The sequence below is a fragment of the Aulonocara sp. 'chitande type north' Nkhata Bay genome, linkage group LG13 (genome assembly GCF_057382095.1).
Source record: "Aulonocara sp. 'chitande type north' Nkhata Bay isolate Kocher_YH1m ecotype deep benthic linkage group LG13, A_spYH_male_GT1.1, whole genome shotgun sequence".
Classification (NCBI taxonomy): Eukaryota; Metazoa; Chordata; class Actinopteri; order Cichliformes; family Cichlidae; genus Aulonocara; species Aulonocara sp. 'chitande type north' Nkhata Bay.
The window spans coordinates 13,141,751-13,169,344 of NC_141356.1; the positions used below are offsets into that span (position 1 = coordinate 13,141,751).

General features: G+C 40.3%; 1 protein-coding gene across 2 annotated transcripts in view; it reads right to left on the reverse strand.

Moving 5' to 3' along the window:
- nrg3a (neuregulin 3a) overlaps positions 1 to 27,594 on the reverse strand; it is a 350,331-nt gene that overhangs the window by 56,923 nt on the left and 265,814 nt on the right. For both annotated transcript variants that reach the window (XM_086258784.1, XM_086258783.1), the window contains exon 3: positions 15,279 to 15,352. In XM_086258784.1, coding sequence (XP_086114910.1) covers positions 15,279 to 15,352 — 74 coding nt within the window. The remainder of the gene's footprint in view (positions 1 to 15,278; positions 15,353 to 27,594) is intronic.

Genomic DNA, 27,594 nt, shown 5'->3' on the forward strand with positions numbered 1-27,594 from the left:
GAGCTATATTTCCCCTCAGTGAATTTACAAGCGTGTACTGTTGTCTTAAATAATCCAAGCTTTTATTTGCACTCTCATCAAGAGACTTGGAGTGCAAGGATGGCAACAAAAAAATAAACATACCAATTAAAACTCAAACAAAACAAAAAATATAATTTTTGAAGACTCAATCTGTACCATAAATTATAATCTTTGCAGATATTAAATTAAAATCAACACCTTTAAAAAGTTATCATGTGTGCTGATTAAATCACAGTTGTAGAAAAGTGAAAGGAGCAAGTGAGTTAGCCAGTCTTTAGATGTAGCAATGCAAGGTTGGTAAGTGTTTTTGGAAACTATAAGGAAGGAATAAGAAGAGGGTGGCTCGCTGGCAGGCATCACAGGGATGAATGAGTAAGAGAGGAGGAGGTAGGGAAGAGTAAGCAGTTCCCACAAGCACTGAAATAAAGGAGGAGGCAGGGGTGGAGGAGGATGAAAGAGGCAGGCAAGAGATGTCAAAAGTGAGTTTGGGTAGTTCTGGTAAGTGATAGGGAGAGTTTAAGTTTTAAGGGCATAGTGAGCGAGAGCAAGAGTGAGAGAAAGAGAAGGGAAGGAACAGGAGAAGGTGGAAGAGAGTGGGATGGAGACAGACAGAGGGCAAGCCATGATTCAGCAGGGCAAGGCACATGTCATACACTTAAGTCACATAGAGTTTCGTGACTGTCACCCCCCCTCTCTCTCTATGTCTATCATCTCTTTCACTCTCTATTTCATTACCCAGAAATAAGTTGAAATGGCAGATAAATAACCAATTCCGCTACTCTCCACTTGGGCTTTTTAAGATATGCTGATCCAAACTATGTGAGAGGCTGCTTATACGGAAGGTAGATAGTATAGCTCTTCAGGAAGTTGGTGAAGCCTTTGGATTCATGAGGGATTTTTGTCCATGAAATTTCCATTTGGGAGCAAATAATAAAAGTGTGCACTTACATCATTCAGATTTCCACACACACGTAAATGGTCTGGCCTTTAGATAACACTTGTTTTTCCTTTGGAATACAAAAAAGGTTTTAGCACAAAGCCACATTCAGCCATTCATACAGAAAGCTGGATGCAGGGTTCAGTATTCTGGCAAACTCCACTCATACTCACGGACTGGAGAAGCCAGGGACTGATCCATCAATTTTCTGACCTGCACTATCTCTAAAGCCACAGCTGCTGTCCAAGCTACTGGCCAACCAGCTAGAGCAAATTTCTCTAGTCTTGCTCAAGTAGATGAGTTACTGGAGGGTCTGGGGTCTAGGGATCAAACCTTTGGACCACTCACTCGACCACCTAAGCCAAACATTTATTTTGACTCCCAGTGTTTCAAACTGAACTTGGATCCAGGCATCCTAATTGTTCAGGCGTGTCTGATTTTATCCAGCTATTTAAACGATTTAAGTGAGCTGACTAGTATGTCAACGGTCCCAGCAATCCCTCCCAGTAATTGATATTCCAATTACTTTGCCAGTTGAAAATATAGATATATAGAAGGCTGCAACATGAGCTAATGGAAGTTAATGTAATAGGAAACATGGAAAAGCAAAAGTTAGCTCAACAATAGTCCAGGTTTATAACTAAATACAACTGAACTGAAGCATAACCATCAAACCAAAAGTAAGTAATTTAGTACCATCAGTGTTACAATACTGCTAATATTGCCTGTGCAGCAAATGAGTAGAACTTTAACTGCTGAGAAGAGGAAAGTCTCCAACTTTTTACACTTAGAGGCTATTATCTTATAATGGTACATCCTCAAGTTGTGCGTTCAAAGGTTAACAGATTTGTATTAAAATGATATAAGAATACAAGGAAGGAGGGTAAAAAATCTTGGGATAACAGAAGTTACTTTTATTCCCACTTGCCATTTAGTATCATTCTGCCTTTTGTTGCAGTGCATTTTAATATGGCCATATGACCTGTGCACTGATCCCCGATCAGTCCTTTTGTTCTTGGTAGTTTAATGACTACAAGAGCCACATCCAGGTGAAGCAAAAAGCAGGAAGCACATCTTAATATACCCATGAGCTAATCTTCATTCATGCTAAGCAGAAAGGGTGTAATGAATTCAGTCTTATAATCAGAACGAAAGAGGGAATAAGACAGAAACAAAGAGGAATATAGTGAGAAAGAAAGTGGCTCCAATTTAGAGCAGATAACTTTAAATGAGGAGTCCATTGTTTGTCCATAGAAGCGAACAGCAACTCTAATGTTATTTCTTTGGCTTTTTATTAGGGTGCATACTTCAGTTAGTTACACGTTCAGTTTCTCTATTATTTTTAACTGATGAAATGGAGCAGTTTTGTTCCAGGGATACAAAAGTGAAGCAAACTGGGAAACCAGTCATATATATATACAGCATAGTAGGGATTTATTTTTTACTATGGCCAAATCAATGGTGGTAAATGTATTTAAACAGCAACATTATGCTATGTAAAAACACTTTATCATGCTTCTTGCAATTCCTATCATTGAAAGTGTAATCAAATTTGACTCTAAAAACACAAAATTTGACCCAGAAACTACTTAAAATGAAAAATAATAAAGATGCACATGATTGCAAAACTGGTCTGAAAAATATAAGTATGAATAACTTACTGCATTTCTGCATTTAGTTTTTAAATTTTCACATAAACAGAAATTACCAACTAGAATTGACTTAAACTTCTTAGATTCAATTAGAGGCCGAGTTACATAAGAGAGCTGCATTTCTGTTCTCCCTCATAAATAAGCCAAAGCAAATCAATTGGGCTTGGCCTTAATTATTCTTGGTACATTTGGTCGTACATAATGTGAACTGCACTTAGTGATACCTCGTACTATTGATTAATCATAGGCAGGGAGAAGCATTCAAAGATTCTGTGTAAGTGACGGCAAAAAAGTGAGATTCAAATTGTTGAAACAAACAGGATCCCGCTGACAGAAAATGACACCAACCTCAGTTGTTAAGCGGTAAAGCTTTCAAAAAGGAGCATTAAAAAGCCATTTGGAGAGGCCAATTTCAAGTAATTTTGTTCTACTATCTCCCTCATCCAACTGTTCCATCACAGAGGTCTGCTCACCATTAGCACGTTCTCCACCTGCATTTGTGGAAAGTTGTCATAATCGTTTAAATCACTGCGGCAGCTAGGAAGGCTTTAGATGAGACAGTTGTTTAAAATCACCAAAGCTGTCTGGTTTATTACACACACACACAGCTACTTGTCTTAATATTAATAGTAAGTGAATTAAACAGGTACTTTTCTGCCATTATCACACTCATACACACTGTATATGGGGAATTCTATCATTATTACAAATTAGGTAATTATTTTGTTTAAAAACACAAAATAAACAAAAATACTCCCAGAGGTCCTTTGTATAAGCAGCTTATCATATATGTATTGTCAAGTGACCTCTCCTGGCTCTGTCAGTCATTTCAACTCACACTCTAGGAACAACCCCCTTAGGTAGCTCTAGTAATTATGGCAAACTATGACAAAGCGCGCCCTCTAATTTACTTAGAGTACTTAATTTTACCAAAACAATGAACTCGATCCCCTTCTTAAAACGAATCGAACCTTTACTGCAGCACTGTCACATCCTGAATGTCTTGCATATTTTTGAGCAATGATTTTTGAAAGTTGCATTAGTCCTTTTGGCGGTATCGTTGAGAACGTAGTATTACCTTTTGGTTATTAGGATAGAAGACTCGATGGCATAAACATAGCTGGTTATTAATGATATTTTTGGAGTCTCATATCTTCTAGTTTCTATAGCAGAGGAGCCAGAAATATAGCCTGTAGGCGAGATATGGCCTGCCAAAGCATCCAGTCCACACCACTGGATTGCTTTGCAAAAAGAGAAAAAGAGAAAATTGCAGAGGGTTGATGGATAGTCTTTGGATTAAATTTTGTAGTATAATGGATTTGCATTTACAGAATGCTTTTCTAGTCTTATTTGCCAGTTTTCATCAGGAAGAACTGTTTTCAAATTCATTAAGAATGGATCACGCCATGAATTTGGTTCTCCAAATAAATTATTTCATCTGAGGCAGAGATCTGAATCATTGTCAGACAGACATCAGACATTACCCGTGTGCTGCCACAGGATACCAAAGGTATAAACTAAGAAACCATCACATAGAGTTTCTCTAGTTTTTATGACCGTCGTGTTTCTTAGTGATGACAGCAGACTCACTGAGAGCAGAAAATCTGCTTTTCTATGAGTGGCTTATTAAATGTGTAAATATGTTGTGATATGTGTCGACTACAGAATGTCCCTCCACTTTTTTTACTGCTTGCCATCCCTGTCCATGGCAATAGACTGGCGGAAGATAAATTGGGCTCAGCAATCAGTATCCATTAAGCTTCACTGTAGTAGTCGATTTTGCATTTGCCACAGAGTTCACCCACAAAGGGAGGAATATAAAGTTAGAGGACAATAAAGCTTCATGTGTTTTCTGCCCATTTAAAAGGAGATGAATGCAGAATGCTTTCTGTCATTGTAAGCATAGGGAAATAAAAAGAGAGATTCAGCGATTACTGTTGATTCTAATGTTAGATACCGAGCGTAACGCATGCGATTAACTGATCAGGCCATCACTCATGTGCAAATCGATACTTTCAGACTTTACCTCTCTTCTAAATTAATTCCCCGTTAATTGTGTCTAATGATATGGCCCAGTAATGTGAGCTCTACTATATTATTCATTCATTACCTTCACCAGCCGCAGCCCACAGGAACAGCAGCCATGTTAATCCTGTTCTGTGACATTTCTGTGGTTCTTGAAAGCAGTTTAACAGGCGGTGTGTTCTAATGTGCTGTGCTTTGTGGTGAACCAGGTGGAGACTGAGAAATGGATGAGATTCAAGTGAGCCAGGATTGGCCCGAGTGGTCAATGAGGCACACCTGCAGCTAATTAACCCCTGTCTATATTCGTGTGTTTCATTAGGAGCTGACAGGCGAAGGCTATTAGCAGCGAACTGCCAACGCCCTGCTGAGGACCTGGACCCAAGCAGCCATGCTATAAATGACACTCCCACTTTGGGCTCTGAAAAAAGAAACTTCACGTGTGTGCAGGTGAACTCCTCCACAAAATATCAGCACTGAATCTACCTGCCTCGAAATAATCTGCTGGATATTTTCAATGAGAAAGTGAAATGGATAAACACATTTCGGCTATGTCCTGCATCACCTTGTCTCCCTGCAAGGAGGTTATTTTGTCATGCAGCAAGCAACACCGTCAGACAGTTTGCAAAACTTGGCAAGCTCGTGTAGAGGACAGAGCTCTGCTGAGAATTTACAGCCACCATCTAAATATACTTTACCCATACTGTCTTCTCATTTTTCCAAGTGCTCAGTGGCAGAGAAGTGCAACTTGGATAGTGCAGTCGAATCATGAGGAATGCAATCTTTGATGAGTAAAGGATCATTTGTAAGATAACTCACAAATGTTGCATAATTTCTGTGATTAAGGACCACGATTTTCTACCATGCACGACCAGCCTTTGGTTGCTGCAGTGCTTGGCAAAGTTGCTTGTGCCCTTGCAGCTAAAAGAACAAACCAAGCCTTCAGTGCTGGAACCAGAGTATAGAAATTAATGAGGTCCAGAATTTTCATCTTGATGTGTCACCTTTAATTTTTTTATTTTTCTGACTTAAGTTCAAAAACTGGACAAGGCTTTTATTTCACAGTTTCCCCCCCTTCCCTCTGGGGCAGTGTGATAGTGTCTTGGTTAGTCCTGTGAGGGGCCGTTCTGTGTGGTCGCTCTGTGTCTGTGCTTCCTCCCACAGTCTAAAGACATGCATACGGTTAGGTTAATTGGTGATTTTTAATTGGCTGTAGGTGTGAATGTAAGCATGAATAGTTTGTCTCCATGTTAGCCCTGCAACAGATTGGCAACCTGTCCAGGGGCTACCCTCTCTCTTCCCCATAACAGCTGGGCTCCAGCCCCCTTGTGACCCTAAAAAGAAAAAAAAAGGCTCTGCTCCTACTGAGCCTCAGATTTCCTCCTCATGCCTAAACCAACCAATTATCATTCCTCAGGCACTGAGGCATTGTACAGCAAGTCATAACTTTGTAGAATTCCCGTTGAACCTTTTCAAAGAAAAGACCACCTAGAGGATCACTGGATTCATGCCTGACCTATTCTGAAAAAAAAAAAGGTAGAAAATTGCTAAGGTCCATACTTCATAGCTGATCACAGGCATGTGCTGGAGCTACACAGACTCATTCTGTTTGACTGAATGCTATCTTACTCTGGTGCCATGCGAATAGACAGACATCAAGATAAAAGACAAAATGAGATCAAAGCATTGTCACCCTCAAAGCATGGCGATGCCCGACTCTCACCTGGTCTAAAAGCTGGAGTTAGGTACCAGTTCAGCCATATTACTGATTTATAGAAACCTTTTAATTTGGCAAAATGAAGAAATTTGGATTCTGTGCTATCAGAAGTATTGTCTGTGAAGGTTCTCAGTCATCCAGGTCATCGTAGTCAAAGGAGCTTGCAAAGAAAAGCATCTGGACTTCTTTAAGTTACTTGAAGACGTTTCACCTCACATCCGAGAAGCTTCTTCAGTTCTAAGGTCAAATGGCGGAGAGTCCCAGATTTAAACCCAGTGGGAGTTTCCCCCCAAAGAGGGACAGAAGGACCCCCCTGATGATCCTCTAATCACCTGAACCAAGGTGTGAAAACAGGTGTGGGTCACAATCAGCCAGGGTTTCTGGTGGGCTCATAGTGAAACCTGGCCCTACACTATCATGTGATTTCCTGAGGTCCGATGGCCCAGGATGTGATTGGGCGTTAAGGCGTCTGGGGAGGGAACTCAAAACTGGATTATGGATGGCAGATATCTTTGAACAGAGGCTGTGGTTTACGACACCAACTGTCTGCCATCTATAATCCAGTTTTGAGTTCCCTCCCCAGACGCCTTAACCAGCTTTAGGGGCGATCGTGGCTCAAGAGTTGGGAGTTCGCCTTGTAATCGGAAGGTTGCCGGTTTGAGCCCCAGCTTGGACAGTCTCGGTCGTTGTGTCCTTGGGCAAGACACTTCACCTGTTGCCTACTGGTGGTGTTCAGAGGGCCCGGTGGCGCCAGTGTCCGGCAGCCTCGCCTCAGTCAGTGAGCCCCAGGGTGGCTGTGGCTACAATGTACAGTGTGTGAATGTGTGGATGACTGGTTGTGTAAAGCGCTTTGGGGTCCTTAGGGACTAGTAAAGCGCTATACAAATACAGGTCATTTACCAGGCCTTAACGCACATCCTGGGCCATCTGACCTCAGGAAATCGCATGATAAGGTGGGGTCAGGTTTCATAATGAGCTCACCCGAAACCCTGGCTGATTGGGACCCGCACCCATTTTCACACCTTGGCTCAGGTGATTAGAGGATCATCAGGGGGTCCTTTTGTCCCTCTTTGGGGGGGAAACTCCCACTGGGTTTAAATCTGGGACTCTCCGCCATTTGACCTTAGAACTGAAGAAGCTTCCCAGATGAGAGGTGAAACGTCTTCAAGCAACTTAAAGAAGTCCAGACACTTTTCTTTAAGAAGTATTCTGAGACCAGAAGAAAAACTGTCAGATTGATGCTAAAGTGTAATGTGATTATATGATAGTCTGTCATAATTGCAACTTTTGAACACAGAGTACAGATTGGGCTCTGATGACATGACACTATGACGTGCGAGTCTCACTAGACTGCATGCCTCAGACTCGTGCTGCTGCCACCTGCTTTCATCTGCTTTTTAGGTGAGGCACAGTTCATTTTGGACGTGCTCAAAATCCCACAAGGACACCTCAGATTCTACAATAAGCTATTTCAGTTTCCAGTGCGTCTTTCCTTAAACGATAAACATTATTTGCTATATTCTGTTGTTCACTTTTTTTCTCTGTTCTTACGATCTCCTTTTTCTCTGCAGTGCACAGTAAGTTCGCATCTGTTGTGCTGCTTCCAGCAGGGCCTAGGTCTCTGATGAGAGCGAGGGTGAAGCTGTGGAGCCCTGCTGAGGAGCAACACCACTGCCGCCTGTTCCCTCTTTATGTTTGAGTCATGATATGGTGAACTCCTGCAGACTGGTGACTCATTTAATCAGGAAAAATGCAGGTGGAACTAATTATAATAATGACAACATGTCGGTGTGACAGGAAGCTATTCCAGAGAGCCAACACCGTGTGTGGAACTGTGGGCCGCAGTCAACAAAGCCACTTTTTACATATGAAGAATATTTCACTTTCTATAGCTACAGGAGACGTACAGCATTTGTCAGTTAACATGTTATAACATTTACTACATAAAATGACACTTACATTAGTAACCAACAAACGTAGCTCAGCTTTATATTTACTCTGGTGCTGGTTTGGATCCATGGAAGTGGACCTTCTTTTTTTAATTTGAGTGTAATTGCTGCCTGATTATTGAAGGATAACAACAGAAGCTCATAGATTATTGCGCTATTTGTAATCCCATGCAGCTTCTTGCATGTATGCACAAACAAACACACAGTGAGAGGGGGAGATGCTGAAAATTACAAATGTGCAAGATGGATTCTTTTCATCTGGTTTCAAAGACACTTGCTGTCAAAAAGAGGATTCTTTTGTTGTCTTTAATGGGTAGTCTAGATGTGAATGTGGCCATTTTCTTCACTCCAGACAAATGCCAATTAAAAGTAGTCTGTGCCTCAGAAGTAGAGATCCATACAAAGCAAGCGATATCTTTTTAAAAAATATTTTCAGGTAAAATATATCACATTCTTGAGCCAAGATTCAAAGGCTTTTAATCTGCTTCTCTATACAACTTTCCTAACTTTCTCATCTTAAGCGCTAGACTCGATCAGACCCCCTCAGACTTTGGTATTGTGAAGCTGTCAGTCATGCAGACTTGACATTTCTTTGTCCATATTGTGGTAGGATATGGATTTACCTTCCCACAATGAGTCAGTGTAATAAGGAGGGCTGATACCAGAGCTATTGCTGGTATCAGTACTCGTTTCCTCCTTGTCTTTCATATGGTGTAAATTCAACAGGGTGCCTCGTGAGACTCCACTTTGCACTTTCTGAAACTGTGTGACAATGCCAGGAAGGGGACTCAAGCATGCAGAAACATGAATGCAAAAATGTAAGGCACAGTTCACCCTTTAAAAACACAAACCTTCACTTAAAGAAATGTGCCAGCTTCACTTGAGAAGAGTAAACCAAGGATGTGGTAGAAGCGTTGTATGCGCTAACTGTTCTGCTTTCTTAGACATTTACTGCTCTATGTTTTTCGAGCTAGTCATCTATACTGCCTGTTCTATAATGTAACGCCTACAAAGAACGACTTTAATCATCTAGAGCTGGAGCAACATTGCATCTTATTGCAATGACCATATCTGAACAGGCAATATTAAAATCACCTACAGGTGACAGATCATTCAGGACTGATTTCAGCCCAGTGGAAACACACATTGCTTTCCTTTAAGAGCTAGCATTTTTAGTTTCTTTTAATGATATTGATCTGAGAAGACCCATATTAGAAAAGAAGCCTTCTTCCTGAATCCCAGTGGGAGCAGAAGATGACAAATTACTTTGCGATTGCCTGTATATAAATATGTGTCTGGTCTTATTTTAACTGAACACAGAAGTTTGTGTTTTCGTGTCTAACTTCTAGGAAAACCAAATGACCATTGCTTCTGAAACATTCACTGGGGGCTATGGAGCCTTAGATTGAAATACCATTCATGCGTAGTTCTTTTATAAAATACTGCATATGTACATTTGATGAGCGATTTTCAGTTTGTGGTCTCTTTTTGTTCGCAGATATTTCCACGGCGGTGAACAAACACCATTCATCACAAGCTCAGCAGATCGTTATTGTAGCCACAATTATACAAGGTGACTCATATTTTTGTTGCCTCAACAGTTGGTCAGTGATAAAAGCTGGAAGCTTAAAGAAATCACACGTTTTATGTTTCCTTTATATCTTACGGATTGAAACATGCAGTATGATGTGAAATACAGGGTTGTATTCTTTTGGAAATTGGACTTGCATGATTACTGCACTGTTATTGTCTGTGGCGCGCACAAACCTGCAAAGCATGAAATCAGATCTCATAAAGATAGTGTGAAGTAAATTTGTTCTCTGGTTTAACTCAGTAAATCTTTCTCACTGCGTCTGTGGGGTGTGATATGATGCATGTGCTATAGATGAAAATATGCTGATTCTGAGTCTCCCTTACAACGCTGTAAAACTACAGCGTCTTGGCTCCCGGGCCTTCAGTTCAGAAGCTTTCGATATGTTTTTCAATGTGGCCAGAACAATAATTGAAAGGCCATGTAGATCATGGAAGCAGTAAAGAAGGAGATTAATGTAAGGAAGCCAGAAGAGATTAAAACTATTTAAAGAAAATATGGTCTGGGTCTCATCTGTGGTTGTTCCTGAATACTGTAAAAGTTCTTCAGGATACGTAGTGCCAAACTGCAACCTTCCAGTTTGAACAACAAAAGCTTTGTTGACAATGAAGAGAGTTTGAACTCAATTTCTTGAGCAATGAAAAGATTTGACATACTGCATGTAAGGATGGCAACAAAAAGCCTTTGTTGCTCTTTGACAGATTCGGGGGAAACCTAAATAAATCTCTGATCTCAAAGACATCCTGTCAAACAAGTTGGGTGACAAGCACAGTGTTAAGCCATGCCAGCATTTAGAGAACTAAATGTGCATCAGTGAGTCACGTATAAGCTGTGCTCAGCCTCCGTATAGTTTGGAAGTTTTGCCTTTATTCTTTTAGACTTGGCTAAGTTGGGCTCCTCATTACACCACATATTTTTTTAAACCCTGTATTTTCCAAGTTCTCCCACATATTTTAAGAAATCGTGACTGCCAGGTGCTATCATTTCTCTGCCAGAGAAAATATTAAAGCATCTCACATCCCTTTGTGACCTTGTCCTGTACCCACCTGGGAATGGGTGTGCACAACATCCACATTCCTTATTTTGAAATGGTTATACTGTTGCCATTTATTTCATACGACACTGAAAGGCTGACTTTTTTCAGCTTGTAGTATTTTTACACCAGGACAGAGCCAAACGAGCAAAATTCTCTGTCAGCCCACTCCCCATTCCCACTGACTTACAGACAATATTCTAGATAATTGTTTCCTGTTTGCCCATCTCTAGACTGAAACAATGAAATTCCAAGGAATAAAATATTATTCCAGCATATTTTGCGTCTTTTGATAATTTGAAAAGAGTTTACATTATAATTCTCTGGGTTTGCATTTTGAGCTGCATGTGGCTGCTTTTAAGTGGTTACCCACAGTTTTAAATGGTTTAGCTTGAAGCTGTTATATAAAAATTTAACTTAGAAGAAATGAGAATGTGCTGCATTTCTACGTTTTATCTAACAGCAAAAGTAATATTTCTACTTTTGACTACTGAGCAAAATAAATCAATCTGGCAGCTCTTACTCTCAAAGCTTCCCCAGTGTTTTGATGTATCGTCGCTTAAATTATAATAATAATTAACTTAATCATATCGACATATTAATAAAGATGTTGTACATGATCTTTTACCTCCTTCCTCTACAGGTTATCTATTAAATGTAACCCTGGCTGATGCCATTTCTTATATTCCATTTGATTACGCATCCATTATTCAATACTTTATAATACAACTTATGATTGTGCCCGTTTCCTTCAGAAGACAAAATTTCTTCCTCATTGGCTGCCTTGTGATTTTGCTTGTATAGTCACTGGAGTCACGGCACTCCTTTCATCCTTGGAGACCCTGAGACAGTGCGATAGCCCTCCTCACAAGACGTGCACTTTCATCCGGCCTCTCTCCTCCTCGTTCGTGCCCGTCCTTCCTTTCCACCGAGACCCCAGCTTGCCAGAGGTCCTTGGCAGCGTTTGTCTGCCCTGCTGGTGAACCTTTTTAGCTGGCGCAATTCAAACCTCAGTCCATCTGAGGCCCTGCCACTTAGTGTTAGGAGATGAGTTGGACAGAAAACTGTAGGCAGGGGAGAAGGGATAAGGTCTGATGCTTGGACAAGATGCGTGGTGAGCAAAAGATGGCACGGAGGAGGTTAGCAAGAGACAGATGGGGGCGAGAGGGCTGTCTGGAGGGAAATTTGGAAGAGGGAACAGGGATGTCAACACTGAGGCAAGCTCGAGCACGAGACACAGAGGTAACCTGAGAAATTAGGATTTGATTAACTACAAGCAAAGGAGTCAAGGAGAGTGATGCTGTGACAAGATTATCTAAGGGTTGAGGAAAGAAGAAAGGCCACAATCTGCCACTCTTCTTTTCCAACTTTGCACTTACCAACTTTTCGAGGAGAACGTAGTTGAATAAAACAGGGAAAAGAAAGAAAAAAGATGGTGTTACTGAAAAAAGAAATCCATTGCCTAGACAACATTGTAGAGAACAGAAAACAGAGATGTGTCAAAAATGGGTCCGCTGGCTGAAAAAGAAATAGAAACTGTTGAGAATGACCTGAAAGCAGGACAATCTTTTTTTTTCTCCTTTAGAAAAGGAATTGAGGACAGGCACAGAATTGGAGAAAGTAGCAAAAATAGATGAAAAAGATCAGAAGTGAATGATGGAGTAGTGCAGGTTAAAGCAAACAGAAAGGTGTGGGGGAGGTGGGAGTTTTTATTTTATTTATTTATTTTTATTTTTTGTGTGTGTTTGTCTTTGCCAGAATAATTTAGAAACATTTTTTTTAAAAGGACCCTGTTTTCCTTTTTCATAGTGCTGGATTAATTTAATTTGAGGTCTCTCAATGCACAATAATGGCTTGGTAATGCTTAGACAATTTGTATGGAAATTCACCTCGAAGAATCCTGGCTATTATCACAGAGAGAAATAGTAGGTGAGATAAGAAAACCAATTTGAAGCTATGGTTACCGTGTGGTTCTTTGTTAGGTAAAAGTTCGGTTTTTCTCACTTAAATGCTAATTCCTTCACCCCTGGAGGACATTATGTCCTACAAGTATTTTTTCTAAAGAACAAAAAGTGCATGCAGTTTTTCTCTGAAAGTACAAAAAAGATTCACGAATCACTCTTATGCACAGTTTTACTCATGGACAGGTGCAAGTCTGACATCTGACCTCAACCTGCTTGAACATGCATGTCACTGGCAAGAGAGAGAAAGAAAAAAAAACCCAAAACAGAAATAAACCTGAACATCCAATCCCCAATTAATTAACTGACTGAATTCGTTTCACAGCTTAGTAATATTATTTCTAGCAAAACTTCTGGTGAGTTTCGGAGCACTTGTTAACTTCCATCTATTATATGGAGATAAATTACAAGTATTTTTTGTATATTCGTCTCCCGTTGTGTAGTTAATAGACCTTTTAGCATGTACTATTAATAATACTAATAGTGCATGCTAAAAAGTAATATGAATATTGTAAATAATATTAATTTTAAACGTGTACCAAATTCTCCGAGACTTTTCTGGAAGCTTTTATTAAATTTACAGGTATTGTACAGATCAAAGGGGTAATTATCAAAATACCATCAAATAAGTTTGTTCTCTTAGTACAAGTACCTGCTGCAGTATCCCCCCCCCCTCCTCCTCTTTGTTTCAGAGAACAATGGTGCTATGAACATCATGTCTAATGTGCCTTCAGTTGGATCAACAAAGCAGAATGACAATCAGGAGCTGTTTTTCTCTGACATTTGACAAATTGCTTAGCTAAGTGATGGGGGTGGTAACATTTCTTAGCTACCAATACATTCAGGTCAGTAGGTTGGTGTACAAACAAAGCGATGGGTGTCACTTCAGTGAACACTGCTGTTGTTCTAACAAGGACAATTACCCTAATACTCATTTGGAATTAAAAACCTCATTACAGAGACTTAATTAATGATCTGGAAAGTAAAGGATATTAACAAATAGCGAGCAATAATGCTGCATTCGCCACATCTAATCAACATGTCTCATTCTCCTTTGCAATCAAGTATAACACTTCATATTCCTAACAGGGAATTTAGATTTTAATAACACTGCAGTGAGTCTCCTTTGTTGGACATTGGGTCATTGGATGTCTATGGGGTAAAAATTCCAAGGCGTATCTCTGTCCATTTATGGTAAATAGTGCTATTACAGCATGGTGCTTGTTAGTAAAAAAGTCACAGATAAGCTATTGTACTGCCACAACGTTAGTGCCCGCGTGACAAGGTTGCATATTTTTTGGAATGAGCTGAGGAGACCTGGGAAATTAATATGGAATAGATAGTGAGGAGTAAGGACATAAGTTAGGGCAATTTGTGTTCTTCCCTCAACTGTGTGACATTGAGAGCACCGTGTGTTTGGGAGATAAAGAAATGAGAGAAGTGACATTAGTCTGACTCAGAGAGGATATTTGAGAAGGCACTGAAGAGAGGAGAAAATGAAAAGGTAATAGGAGGACAGATTATGAGTTTGTGTAAAGAAAGTGCAGCGAACATTAGAAGGAAGGACAGCCAAGGCTGGAATGCTGAATATTCTATAAATTATTGCTACCTAAACATAAAAAGAAGGAACACTGTTGAACTACTGGTGATTGTTGTCAAGAATGTGGAATATGTTGATATCTGGCTTTCATCTATCTTTCTCAGCGTCTTCACCTGTCTAAAATCAAAAAATTAGAAAACATTGTCTGAATCTGACGAGGAATCATATTGTATCATATTTCTAAGCCCACAGCCCTGCTGGAATTCAAAGCAGGAGGTCAAACTCACCTGGAAACAAAGTAATCAGTGCAAGTAGAATAATAGCTGCTAAGATTAAAAGAAATCTACTTTATACAATGCATGTGCATTTCAGGGTACAAACTAAATGTAATATCCAGATATATTTTCGCTCAAGGGGAAAAGCCCTTCCATGATTGCTTTGCTGCTGCCATGATTAATAACACCTCTGAAGGAATATGATATATGCTTGTATGACAAGTTTTAAATGTAAACTGTCAAACACACTGAAAAGATTCCTATTTTTACTCTGTATGAACCATACTGACACAGTATGTCTGGTTTGCATAGCAGACCAAGGAGCGGCAGCAAGGACATGCTCAGTAACTCTCAATATATGCTAGTGAATATTTCATTTTTCCTTTTGGGTTTTTGATGTAGATCAATAGTCTGAAAAATAGATCTTATGGACCCAGACCCTTTCAGAATGAGCTTTCTTTCTCTCGTGTTCACTTCTTTATTATACGTTTGAGTTTATGGACTTATTGTATCATAGATCTAGACACACTGTATCCACTGGAGGTTAAAAAAAAGAAAAGAAAAACAAAGTGCGTCTTACTTGGGTCCGACAGGATGGAGTCAGTCTTGGGCAGAAACTGGTCACAGCGGATTCCTTGGTATCCTTCTCGACACCTGATGGAAACAGGAACATAATTATTAGTCAAGTAATCAAAAACTCTAGCTGGGAAACTACGCAAATGACCTTTATACATTCAATTAATTTAAGAGGGCCTATTATGTTTTTGCTTATTTTTATATGTAGTCGACACATGTAAAAGTAATCCCAGTGGCTTTTCCTGTAGATATCACTGATATGGTTAATTTAGTGACAACCTATAAGAGGAGAGAGTTGTCTTTAAAGTTTGGTGGAAAGGAGCTGAAATGGTTCGTTTCAGACATACATGAACACAGTGGAAACACCACTGTTCAGTATAACACACACACACACACACACACACACACACACACACACACACACACGCACACACACGCACACACACGCACACACACGCACACACACACACACACACACACACACAATAAAGACTGATTTTAAACCGTGAATCATGGATAGCTACTCTCACTGAGTCACAAAACAAAAGAGTTAGAAATGAACATAACATCTCCCCTCATGTCGCAGGTTCGGTCACTATTTTTCTTGGTGATGTGAGCTTTTCTTGTTGCTCTAGTTTCTTCATCAGCCACATTGTGCAAGTCATCTCATTCAAAACTTTAGCATCACTATGTCTTGATGCATGCTCAATCATCCAGGTGAGGAAATCCCAAAAACTTAATTACGTTCATCTGGATGTAACATTTTCAATGAGAGAAAAGTTTCAGTGGGAAACCAAACAACCTCTGGGTAAGTGGTTGGCACAACACAGAGGAGCTAACTCATCAGGCCAGGACTCTGCAGTCTATTCACACCTACAGGCCAGTGGACACTCTTTCAATGATGAGGATGTAACATCCTGGACAGGGAGGAACGCTGGTTTGAGCGCGGAGTCAAGGAGGCCATTTACGTGAAAAGGGAAAGACCATCTCTGAATCGAGGAGGGGCCTAAGGGTAACCATCATACAATTCTGTGACTGCAGCCATTCCCCAACTCTCTGTGAATGGTACTCATGGTCTTTGATTGGTGGTTGTTGACCAATGGTCATGACAATTAGCATATCAAGATGAAGATAATCAAGAAACTGACCTCATAGCTCATTGTTAGTCAGTGGTGCTAGTTTCAGTCATTGTGCAAAGGTACTGTTTAAAAGGTTGGGGAAACCTGCAGTCACCTGAGACTAAAGAAGCCACTTGGACGATGATGAAATATTTCTCCAACTGAAAACGCTACGTCCAGATGAACAGAAGTATCTACTATGTTCCTTCATCTGGGACTAAAAATAATTCTGCATGCTCATTTTTGTTTTTTAGATCTTTTCTACAGTTCTCTTCTTACTTAAAATGATGTAAACATAAGAGCTACAAAGAGAGTACAGCCTCCTCATCAAAGGAAGCAAACTGACAAGAAGAAATTATTGGTGGGGTGATCTTTAGGGGCAGAACTCTCTACTAGCAAAAATGTGTCCTAGGCAAAATCACAATGGGTGCTGCAGAAGAAAAGGTGGATCCAGCGTGCATTGACCTTTTTCACAGCTAATGACTTTCAGTTTCCTTGTTTGGTCAGAGGAACATCATTAGATGCACCATGCAATGAATAAAATGCAGAATTTCTCCTACAAAGGCAAAGTGCAAGAGCATTGTTGAAATGCATATGAACTTTCCAATGACATTGAATCTGCTGTGATATTTTTCTCCTTGCGTGTGCTAAATTAACTGAAGACACATTCCATGGTTTCTGGATAGCCCTCAGACTTTTAAAGAAATTTAAACTGTTGAATATGATTGGCACATTAGTGAGAGTACCAGTCTGGCAATGATCATTAAGCAGCTAATGAATTCTGAAATGTGCTTGGGCTGCCCTTCAGAAAGTATCCCAAGAAAAGACAGGATGTATTTTTAATTAATTTTAGCTCAATAACCATCTCCTTATCAACACATGGAAGTGTAGCGTTATCTTACAGAACAGATAGAAAGCACAGAGACTTCAATGAGGGCGTGAGGCCTAACTGGGTGTCGCACTTGGCTGGAATATCAATTTTGCCTCTGGCCAAATGTACTCTGCTTCCTTCTTGCAGAAAATACACATCTCATCCATGCAAAACATTAACTAAGAAACAGACATAGTGATGCTGCTTTAAATTTGACCACACTATTACTTAAAAATTGATAAATCTTCTAATAATTCTTTTTCATTATGCCTTAATTTTCATCTCTACTCCACCTGTATCCCTATGTCTCACCAGATTACCCTTGCAGCTTTGTTTCACAGAATCAATCTGCATCCGGTCTGACAAGCTGACAGCAGAGCAAAAATACTGATGCCTGCAAGTGAAATCTGAGAGAACATCTTTGTCCAACCAGACAAAACACTGGAGCTCTGCATAGACATCAAGCTTACAAGAACTGGAATGTGGCATATTAAAGATTTTTGCTTGGAGCAGAATGACGATAGCAAGCCTGTTTTGTGATTTTCAGTTCTTTAATCAATTAGAGTGGGGTGATTCGCCTGCGCATGCTGCTGGTACATATGTCTTTACTTTTGGAAATAAGTAAAGACATAGCAGTGTTGTGGCAATGAATGCAAACTTTGAATGAAACTCGTATGTATATACAAAAAAAATGCTTAAATCTTGAACTGGTTTGAAAATGGAGTTAAAGTACTTTGGGTGGAGCTGTGACTCACTGATACACAGCTCGCTCATGCAGGTTTTGAGTGTATTGTCAAGTGACACTCTGAAAACTAAAAAAATGCTTGATTTTTGGAGGAGCTTCTCACAGCTGTAAGGCATTAGAAGAAATTGGTGGTGGTGAGATCCTGACACTTTTTATCAATCACTTGACATACTGTCAATCTGCCTTTTTCAGGTTCACAGTCGGAAAAAGCACAGGTGTAATGCGAAGTTTCTAAGCACACTGCAGGCTTCACAGCAGACACTGTGTGAAGTCTATACTTATAAACATTCAGCAGCTTTATCAGAACTACTGGTACTGCCGCGAGGGGAATGTGGACCGGCATGTGATGATTTTGTGCAGGCCCTAACAATCCGAGTGATTTTATTCAACCATGGATTAAAAAAAAATGATAGAATTCTGTGAAGACTGCCAAACATGGCATGCTTATATGCTCTATAATGGATCGACACTTTTTTTTTTATACGAATTGCTCAAAGTAATGCAAAATATGCCAAAGTAAGTGGTGTGGTCTAGTAACAGATGCTCAACTGCCATCTAGTCCAGCAGGGGGGTTGGAAGGCTTGGGGGAGGGAGCCAGTGTGAGAAATCTCCACATAACTGTGCTTGCCATTGCTGTCACTGTTAGCACGGTGGCAGCAGTGCTGTTCCTGTCTCGCTTTTAGTGCTGCTGTGTATGCTGAATAGCCCTCACCAATACGTGAAACTCTTTTGTGCATTTTCACAAATACAGTTAGTTTAAACCAGTTCAGCATATCGTGACTATGTTATGAGGAACTGAGCTGAGCAAAATTTACATGAAATCAATATAGGAATGTTGTAATGCTACAGTCAAGTCTAAGGAAAACGCTGGCTGGAGACCACGGTATGATCAAAATGACTGCAATCATGTGCAATTTAATTGGAATTTCATTGCCTCCAAAATGGCTGCTTCCAACGCAGGGACCAGGTCTGCAAGCACACGCACTCTGTTGCTATCTTCAAAGCAACTTTGATGCATCAAGAAAGCAATGAAACAGCAATGAGACAGTCAGTCTGTCTGCAGTTGGATCTGTTTGTGATAAATCAGCAGAAATTGCAAACCCGTGGCTGTGAGTTGCTGTATATATACATGGAAACTCTCATTCATACATTCAGAGTCTAACCAAAACCTCATAGGTTTGAAACAAAAATTCATCCATGCACCTGTTGCAGGACAGTGATTTATCTCCAAAATGACATACAGGTGCTTGGCAACTTCTCTTTTATATATGAATATAACCTGTTGGTAACTGGTTAAGTCTTGTATCACATAAGGAGACATCACGAGGCCTCAAAGATCCCATTGTTTGTCAAGGCAACAGTTTTGCCACCTCTCCTCCAAGTTTGTTGTTCTCAGCTTTTAGCATCTCAGTGTGTGATGCCAAATATGTTCTGTGTGGGAGCGGGAGAACAAAACAAACACAAACAAATACAGTTGCTTTGTTTTAAAGATGAGATCTAAATCAGGCTTCAAAAGTTTGACGAAATTCATTTTAAATGATAAACGTTTCCACAACTTTATATAACGTTGCCGGGGCAGATGTAGGTGAGCGTGATTTCACTGGCTGTTCTTTATACTACTGCTTTGTCAAAGTGGCTGGCAGATATGCCAAGGTGTACCTTGGCAAATCCCTGATGCACTGGGTAATGGCAATGGTAAGAAGGGTCTCATTCACAAATTGTCACATATGGATGATTATTCAGGACCGCTTTAAGCACACATGTGTCACTGGTTAAGTGTCAAATAGTTAAAGACATGACCTTTTCCTAAACCTAATCAAGTAGTCTGGTGCCTAAAGCTCAACATACAGCCAACAGCTTATTAACTGTGAAACAGCAGCTTGCAAGAAAATGCCGTTATTTGATGCCCAAGGAGAAAACCAAGTTAGCATATGAAACTCCGGCTAGACGAAGCCTAACTCAAATCAAACATTTCAGTAAAAGTATATCATGTCAACAGGTCACTTACACCACAGATGGACATTTTCTCTTTACCAAACATCCCTCCATGGTGCTAAGCCGACTAAACTTCGACGAGAGGCAACCTTTGTCAACCCAACTGATGTGAAGAAAGATAATTAAAAGAAAGGAGGCTTAACATGGTGACAGTGCCCGTGTTTCATGCTCATTAGGTGGAACAGGGGAAGCAAGAGTGAATGCTAGCCACTGTTAAAACATACTTAAAAAGGCAAGAGAGAAGACAATACGCACAATTATGCACAGTTGAACAGACAAAGCATCCCGGTTAAATGGCCAGGAGCACCATAAACAGCTGCAATATCCTTCTGTATCATGTTTAGGACTGTGCAGTTTATGAAGTTCTTGTATCCCTCAAACTCTGTTTTTTGTTTGCCTATGCCGTTTGCTGCTGAGATCAAAACACTTCAAAGTGTTGCCTTATGAAGCTCAGAGGAGTGAATATGAGAATGGATGACAGACTGTGGGAGGGTATTGAAGAGTTCCATGCCTTCTAATTAACACCACAGTCATTAATTAAAAGAAAACAGGAAGCAAGTACATGCATGCATGTGTGTAAGCACATGTGTTTCTCTCTGAAGTGTACAAAGCAACACAAAGCCTGGGATAAATATAAATATGCCGCCCAGAGGATGATGAATTTCTGTAAAGGGAAGTGTGAAAACACATGAACTGGTGACTAAAGACATGGATCCAGTGTGAGAAAAGCAGTTTAGAAGTTAAGTATTTGTGGAAAACTTTAACAGAAGAATAGAAGTGTTATTACAGCATACCTGGTATTATTTTCTCTGGGTGTGATGGTCCTGATGAGAACACCAGAAACTACCAGGAAGCTGTGAGTACTTTGGCAGGTATTATGTTTGACTGTTTGGATGTCTGTGGAAATATTTTGTCAGTGCTATAACAAAGTAACCATGCATGATACTGTCATAATACTTTAGTGGTGTGCACCAGAAATCACAGGTAGAGTTGTGTTTCAGCATGGCTTTAGTCTGACCCTATAATACTGATTGAAAGGAAAGGAATTAGGGGCAAGCAGCTGAGTTCGTCAATGATTATGTCCAAGAACTCTTTTGGCATGATCCAGTCCACAGTGACTAAAAGAAATGCATGAAAAACCCTCTTCTATTGTATTTAGATACCAAAGATGCACCATGATTTTATTTTTAAAAGACAAATGATCCAAACAAATGTCTAACTTTCCTTGGCAAGTCATTTAGACCATTTAGTCTAAATTAGGATTAGTTTGAATAATTAACTTTAGGAATTGTTACTGTGGAAATCAAAGAAGGTACAAAATTTGATTAATCAAATCCTAAATCAATTCCAATGTGTCTGCTGGGCTTTAACCCTTTAAGACCTACCATAGAGCCAAGTCCGCCAGAGCTTATATTATATTTTTTACATGCTGTAGTGCCATTTTTGGGAGCATTTCAAGTTGCTATACATCAATACAACCATTATAGCCCCAATTTTAATAATATATATGCATTAAGTGCATAGTAATTACATAAATTGCAAAAAAAGTGCAATAAACTACAAAAAAATGGAAAATCTTTTTTGTTTTTTTTAACATATATTTGAGGCTTATCCCTCAAAACTGTAAATACAAAAAAGTTGCACAAAATAGTTTCCCACCACAGGGAATTTATTTTGAGTGTCTTCATAGTTTTATTTTTGAAATACACCAATTTTTATATACTGCAGGAAAAACAAAAATAAATATTATAGTGCAAATTTGCAAAAAAGCAGCATGTGCATCAAAATAAACTATTTCCAGCAGTGCAATTTGAGTTTTAAGCATCCCAGGAACGATACAGAAAGTCATAAAGTCAAACATAACTTTTAAAAACACCAGTATATGCTCATGAGGCCCTGATGGTAAAAAACTACATTTCTGCAAAAAAGACGTCACTTCCGACCGGCTTTAAAGGGTTAATAGCAACTCTCAGCTTGTTTAATCGGGTAACCAAATACAAATCACAGTCTTCACTTTAAAGTGGGCCTGAGATTATTACTTTTCTACTCTAATGACATTACATATCACTCGTTGTATGCGTTGCTATTCATTCCTCTCTTGCTTGATGGGACAGAAGATTGAAATGAAAATATGGCTTTGTTTGGTATGAAGGGAAGTCTCTTCTCTCATTTTTCCAGACTAGTTGTTTGAAATGCATCTAGGGCAGTGTGTCTCAAGCAGGCACAGTGTGAAACTGTGTGTATTATATTTCTTGTTGTGTATGTGTATCTATGGACATGTTCTACCAAAGGCTGTCTTGGAAGTTTTTGCCAGCATACCTATCCATACAGTTTTTTTTTGTATGTATTAGGTATATGGAGGACAGTGTCATAGGAACTCTAGCATGACAAATGTTCTTTTGAGAACATCTAAACCCATTATTATCTCCATATAATCCTACTATTCACCACTACTTATGGGTCACAGAGGCAGTGATGTAAGCACAGTGTCCTGATCCTTAGTCAATCCTTAGTCAAGCATTTGAATCCCAGAAGATATCCATTCAGTGAAAAACAGGAGACTACTCTGAGGTCTCCTGTTCTTCGTTGCTTTGAATACCTTCCTGTCAAGGTGCCTCAATGGTATCCTGGTTGGATAGCCATGCTATCTGAGTTGGCTCCTTTAAATGTAGAGTAACAGGCATTTTGATAACTCCCTTGTAATGTCTCTTTGGAACATCCATCCATCCATCCGTCTTCATCCGCTTTATCCTGGGCTGGGTCGCAGGGGCAGCAGCCTAAGCAGAGAAGCCCAGACCTCCCTCTCCCAAGCCACCTCCTCCAGCTTATCCGGGGGAACACCAAGGCGTTTCCAGGCCAGCCGAGAGATCAATCAATCAATCAATCTTTATTTATAAAGCACTTTTCATACAGAAAAAATGTAGCACAAAGTGCTTTACATAGTTAAAAGCAGCCCACCCCACCCTCCAACTCACTCCCCACACTCTCAATACACATATATCCCCCCACCCCCACCCACACACACACATACACACACGCGCACACTTAAAGAGTAAAAATTGGGCTGGGCTCGCATGAGCCAAGTGAGGAAACATTATAACAGAGAGCCGGTCACAGACCGCAGCCTCCGGGCTGGGCACACAGCAGGAGGGAGGCCAAGGAGCCCCCCAACCAGGCTGAGAGGACCCCAGAGACCCAGCAGCCACGGTCAATAACAGCCCCGGTGCAGAGAGCGCCCTCCGAGGAAACACTGGAGATATGACGCAATACGATATATACAGGGTAAAATGATAAAATAAATAAGAACAGGATACAATATAAATATAAATATAAATAGAGTAAGAAGATTAAAAAATGAATAAGAATAAAATCAATAAATATTAGGTAAATCCTAAATTAATAATAGAATAACAGGATAGAATAAATAAGCATAAAAAATAAATAAACGCTAAGTAAAAGCTAAATTAAAAAGGTGGGTCTTGAGCCTGTTCTTAAAAACATGTACGTTCTCTGCGGCCCTGAGCTCCTCCGGCAGGCTGTTCCACAGACGAGGACCATACCACTGAAAAGCTGCCTCTCCGTGAGTATGTGTCCTGACTTTAGGGACAATCAAAAGGCCAGCACCAGAGGACCTCAGGGTCCGCGAGGGTTCGTATGGTAAAAGCAGATCTGAGAGATAAGAAGGCCCAAGACCATTAAGACATTTAAAGACCAATAAAAGAACTTTAAAATCGATCCTGAAACACACGGGGAGCCAATGCAGCGATTCTAAAACCGGTGTAATGTGGGCCCGCCCTCTGGTCTTCGTCAGCACACGAGCTGCCGAGTTTTGCAAGAGTTGTAAAGTTGAAATATTCTTCTTAGGAAGACCAGAGAGCAGGGCATTACAGTAATCAATGTGACTGGTAATAAAAGCATGCATCAGCATCTCCGTGTTGGCCCGAGAGAGAATAGGGCGGACTCTGGCTATATTTTTTAGATGATAAAATCCAATTTTGGTTACATGTTTAACATGTGGGATAAAACCAAGCTCAGAGTCAAAAATAACACCCAGATATAATCTCTCCAGCATGTCCTGGGTCTGCCCCGGGGCCTCCTCCCAGTGGGAGATGCCCGGAACACCAACCCCAGGAGGCGCCTAGGAGGCATCCTTGTCAGATGCCCGAACCACCTCAGCTGAGGCCAGCCACCCTTCAGAGCAAGCTCATTTCCGCCGCTTGTATCCACGATCTCATTCTTTCCGTCACTACCCACAGCTCATGGCCATTCGCTTTTACACTCAGCTCCCTCTTCACCACGACGGACTGGTGCAGCGTCCGCATCACTGCAGCCACCGCACCAATCCGTCTGTCGATCTCCGGCTCCCTTCTCCCGTCACTCGCGAACAAGACCCCGAGATACTTGAACTCCTCCACTTGGGGCAGGAACTCATCCCCGACCTGGAGTGGGCACTCCACCCTTTTCCGGCTGAGAACCATGGCCTCAGATTTGGAGGTGCTAATCCTCATTCCCGCTGCTTCACACTCGGCTGCGAACTGTTCCAGTGCGAGCTGGAGGCCCTCACCCGATGAGGCCAACAGAATCACATCATCCGCGAAAAGCAGAGATGACACTCTGAAGCCACTGAAGTGAAAGGCAATGCAAACTAAGCTCTTGCAACGGTTGTATAGGGATCAAATGGCCCGTAGCAATGGGCCAGACACCCCATACTCCCGCAGCACCTCCCACAGGACACCCCAAGGGACATGGTCGAATGCCTTCTCCAAGTCCGCAAAACACATGTAGACTGTTTGGGCAAACTCCCATGCGCCCTGAAGTATCCTTGAGAGGATAAAGAGCTGGTCCAGTGTTCCGCGACCAGGACGAAAACCGCATTGTTCCTCCTGTTTCCGAGGTTCAACTAGTGGACGAACTCTCCTTTACATCACCCTGGCATAGACTTTCCCAGGGAGGCTGAGGAGTGTGATCCCCCTGTAGTTGGAACACACCCTCTGGTCCCCCTTCTTAAAGATGGGGACCACCACCCCGGTCTGCCAGTCCAGGGGTACTGCCCCTGGACTCCACGCAACATTGTAGAGGCGTGTCAACCAGGACAGCTCTACAACGTCCAGCTGGTAAAAAAGACTTAAATATTTAAACTCTTTCACATCTGTTTGACTTGGTCTACATAGTTTGGCTTTTTGACATTTAGTCTTAGTCAAAGGCAAGTTGGATTATATTCAAGATCGTCCTGCGGATTTTACCATTTTGTCTATTGCAGACAATATTGCTGCAGAATATGAAAAAAAAAGCTTTTGGTTAATGTCCAAAAACGCAAAATAAAGAACAGAAAAAAAGAAAAAAATGACAAAAAAGGAGGTAACATTTAGAGAAGGATAAGGGTGGGCGACTAGGTTTTTCCATTGTACTGCATTTGGACGACTCCTACATATTCTTGGTTGCTTTGTGTTTAACAATGCTTAGAATAGATGACAACTGCCTACTGAGTCTGCTAGTACATAAGAGTGCACCTACTGGTCATATCTATGCGACTGATTACAATTAGTATCAGCCAACTAATGAGACAGCATCCAAATCAACTGTTGTGGCTGATGAGGGACACACAAATATCTTGTATTTCAAAGTATATGAAGGCATTTTGGAAGGAAGAAATTGTTTAGAGATCAGATTGAGCTCCACTAAGGCCTCCACTTAGTACATACTAATGATTATTAAATATATGTAAACAAGGACTGTGACAACAGGCCAATTATTTGGTCACCATTAACCCAAAATTAAATTGCCTGTGCTGTCTAATAAACAGGAGGCACATAATCCATTTACTGCTCAAGATACTCCTGTGTCTCCTCTGTGATTGTGTAATTGTGGTCTGATGCAATTCCAGTTTAATTTCTGAAAATTGCCTTTACAGAGATATAATTACTAAATGAGCTTTTGGAGCAGGCCTCAAATTTCTAAGGTGAAGAGGAGCATGTTCCTTTTGCAAGCATTTCCAAAGCCAGTTCAATTGGATGACTTCTGATAGCAGCTCATTTCAGTGAGAAAATCAATCATTGCATTTTCTTTTCTGCATATGTCACGTATATGTAAGTTTGCAGCTTCTAGCTGTTCAGTGCTTCCAGTTGCCGAGCTTCTCTGACATGTATCACACTGAAAGTTACATACAGGCCATGCTGCAAAGCCTTGCTTCCGTCTCACCATCACTCCTCTGAAACCTCACTTACATCCCGACTCATTCACGAGAGACAAGAGGTTACTTAATAATGCAAAGCTCTTACTGATCACTGGCCCTCAAATAAAAAACAACAACAAAGAAAGCCAATTTCTTTCATTTCTCTCACCTTGGTCCTCCTCTATCTGCTTTTACGTACCATATTCTCTAATAAAAGCACTCTGACGAATTTAATGAAATCTTTATACACATTAATTACATATAATATATCCATGCAATGAATACAATGTGACATTGATCTTTATGTCAAACATTCCTACTGTCAAACACAGAAGTCATGAAGCCATTGTCAAAGAATTAAGTTAATTAAAAGTATATTAATTACTTCTATGTTGTTCAAAAGCTTATATGTTGACTAGAATACGAAATGTACAAGTCACATTTGTAACTAGGACAGGCAGATTTTTTTTATTGCCTATTGCTACGTTTTTCTGAACTGGCTGTTACAAATAATTGAAACAAGTAAACATGTCAGCTGAAGCCACTGTGATTCCAAACTGACAGCAGGTGTCATACTCCATGATGGAAAAAACAAAACGAAAATTGATTCACAGAAAACTAACCTTTTTATACTCAGCAGACAATTTCTGAGGTATTTTTGTCATCATAACCATGATCTTTCACTAACCAGACACAATCAGGAGGGAACGAGTGAAGAGAAAAGACCATAAACAGAGCGATAATGCATAGATTTGCCCAAATTATAGGAGGAACACCTCAGGTTGGTGAAGTCTTCCCTGTTCACTTCAGCTCTTCTGGAAATACCATTAACAGTGAGATAAGGCTCGAATCCAACCCTTATCTTTTTCTTATTTTGCCCCCCTCTCTGTTTTACACACTCTCTCTTTGAATTTCTCCCTTTTTAAATATTAACACTTTATCACTTAGACCACTTATCTCTGTGCATAATGATTCCCTCTTAGTCACATTGATTAGATGTTAGATTTTTTTTCATACAGTCAAGAATGAGATTCAGGGGATATCGCTTTTACTTATCTTGATGCCAAAGGGGTATCAAGGTACTTGGATTAAACAATTTAATGGCTATCACCGACTTTGACAGGCAACAAGTTTTTACCTCTAGCAACCTGTACTCTATGCACAGATATCCGTTAAATTGAATAGGTAAGGAAGTTTATGCTATAGTTTTCCTTTTTTTTTTTTTTTCAAAAATTTGATCTGGAAGTACTTTGGTCTGCACACAGTTTCATCATGACCATAAGCATCTTGGGGATGAAATAAAATGCTGATTACAAGTTGTTATTTAGGTTATACCAAGGACAAGAGAAATGTTACAAACAGTATGGTCATCCAATTATGAAGGAACCAAGTATACCCTACACTATTGGCAACCAGCTG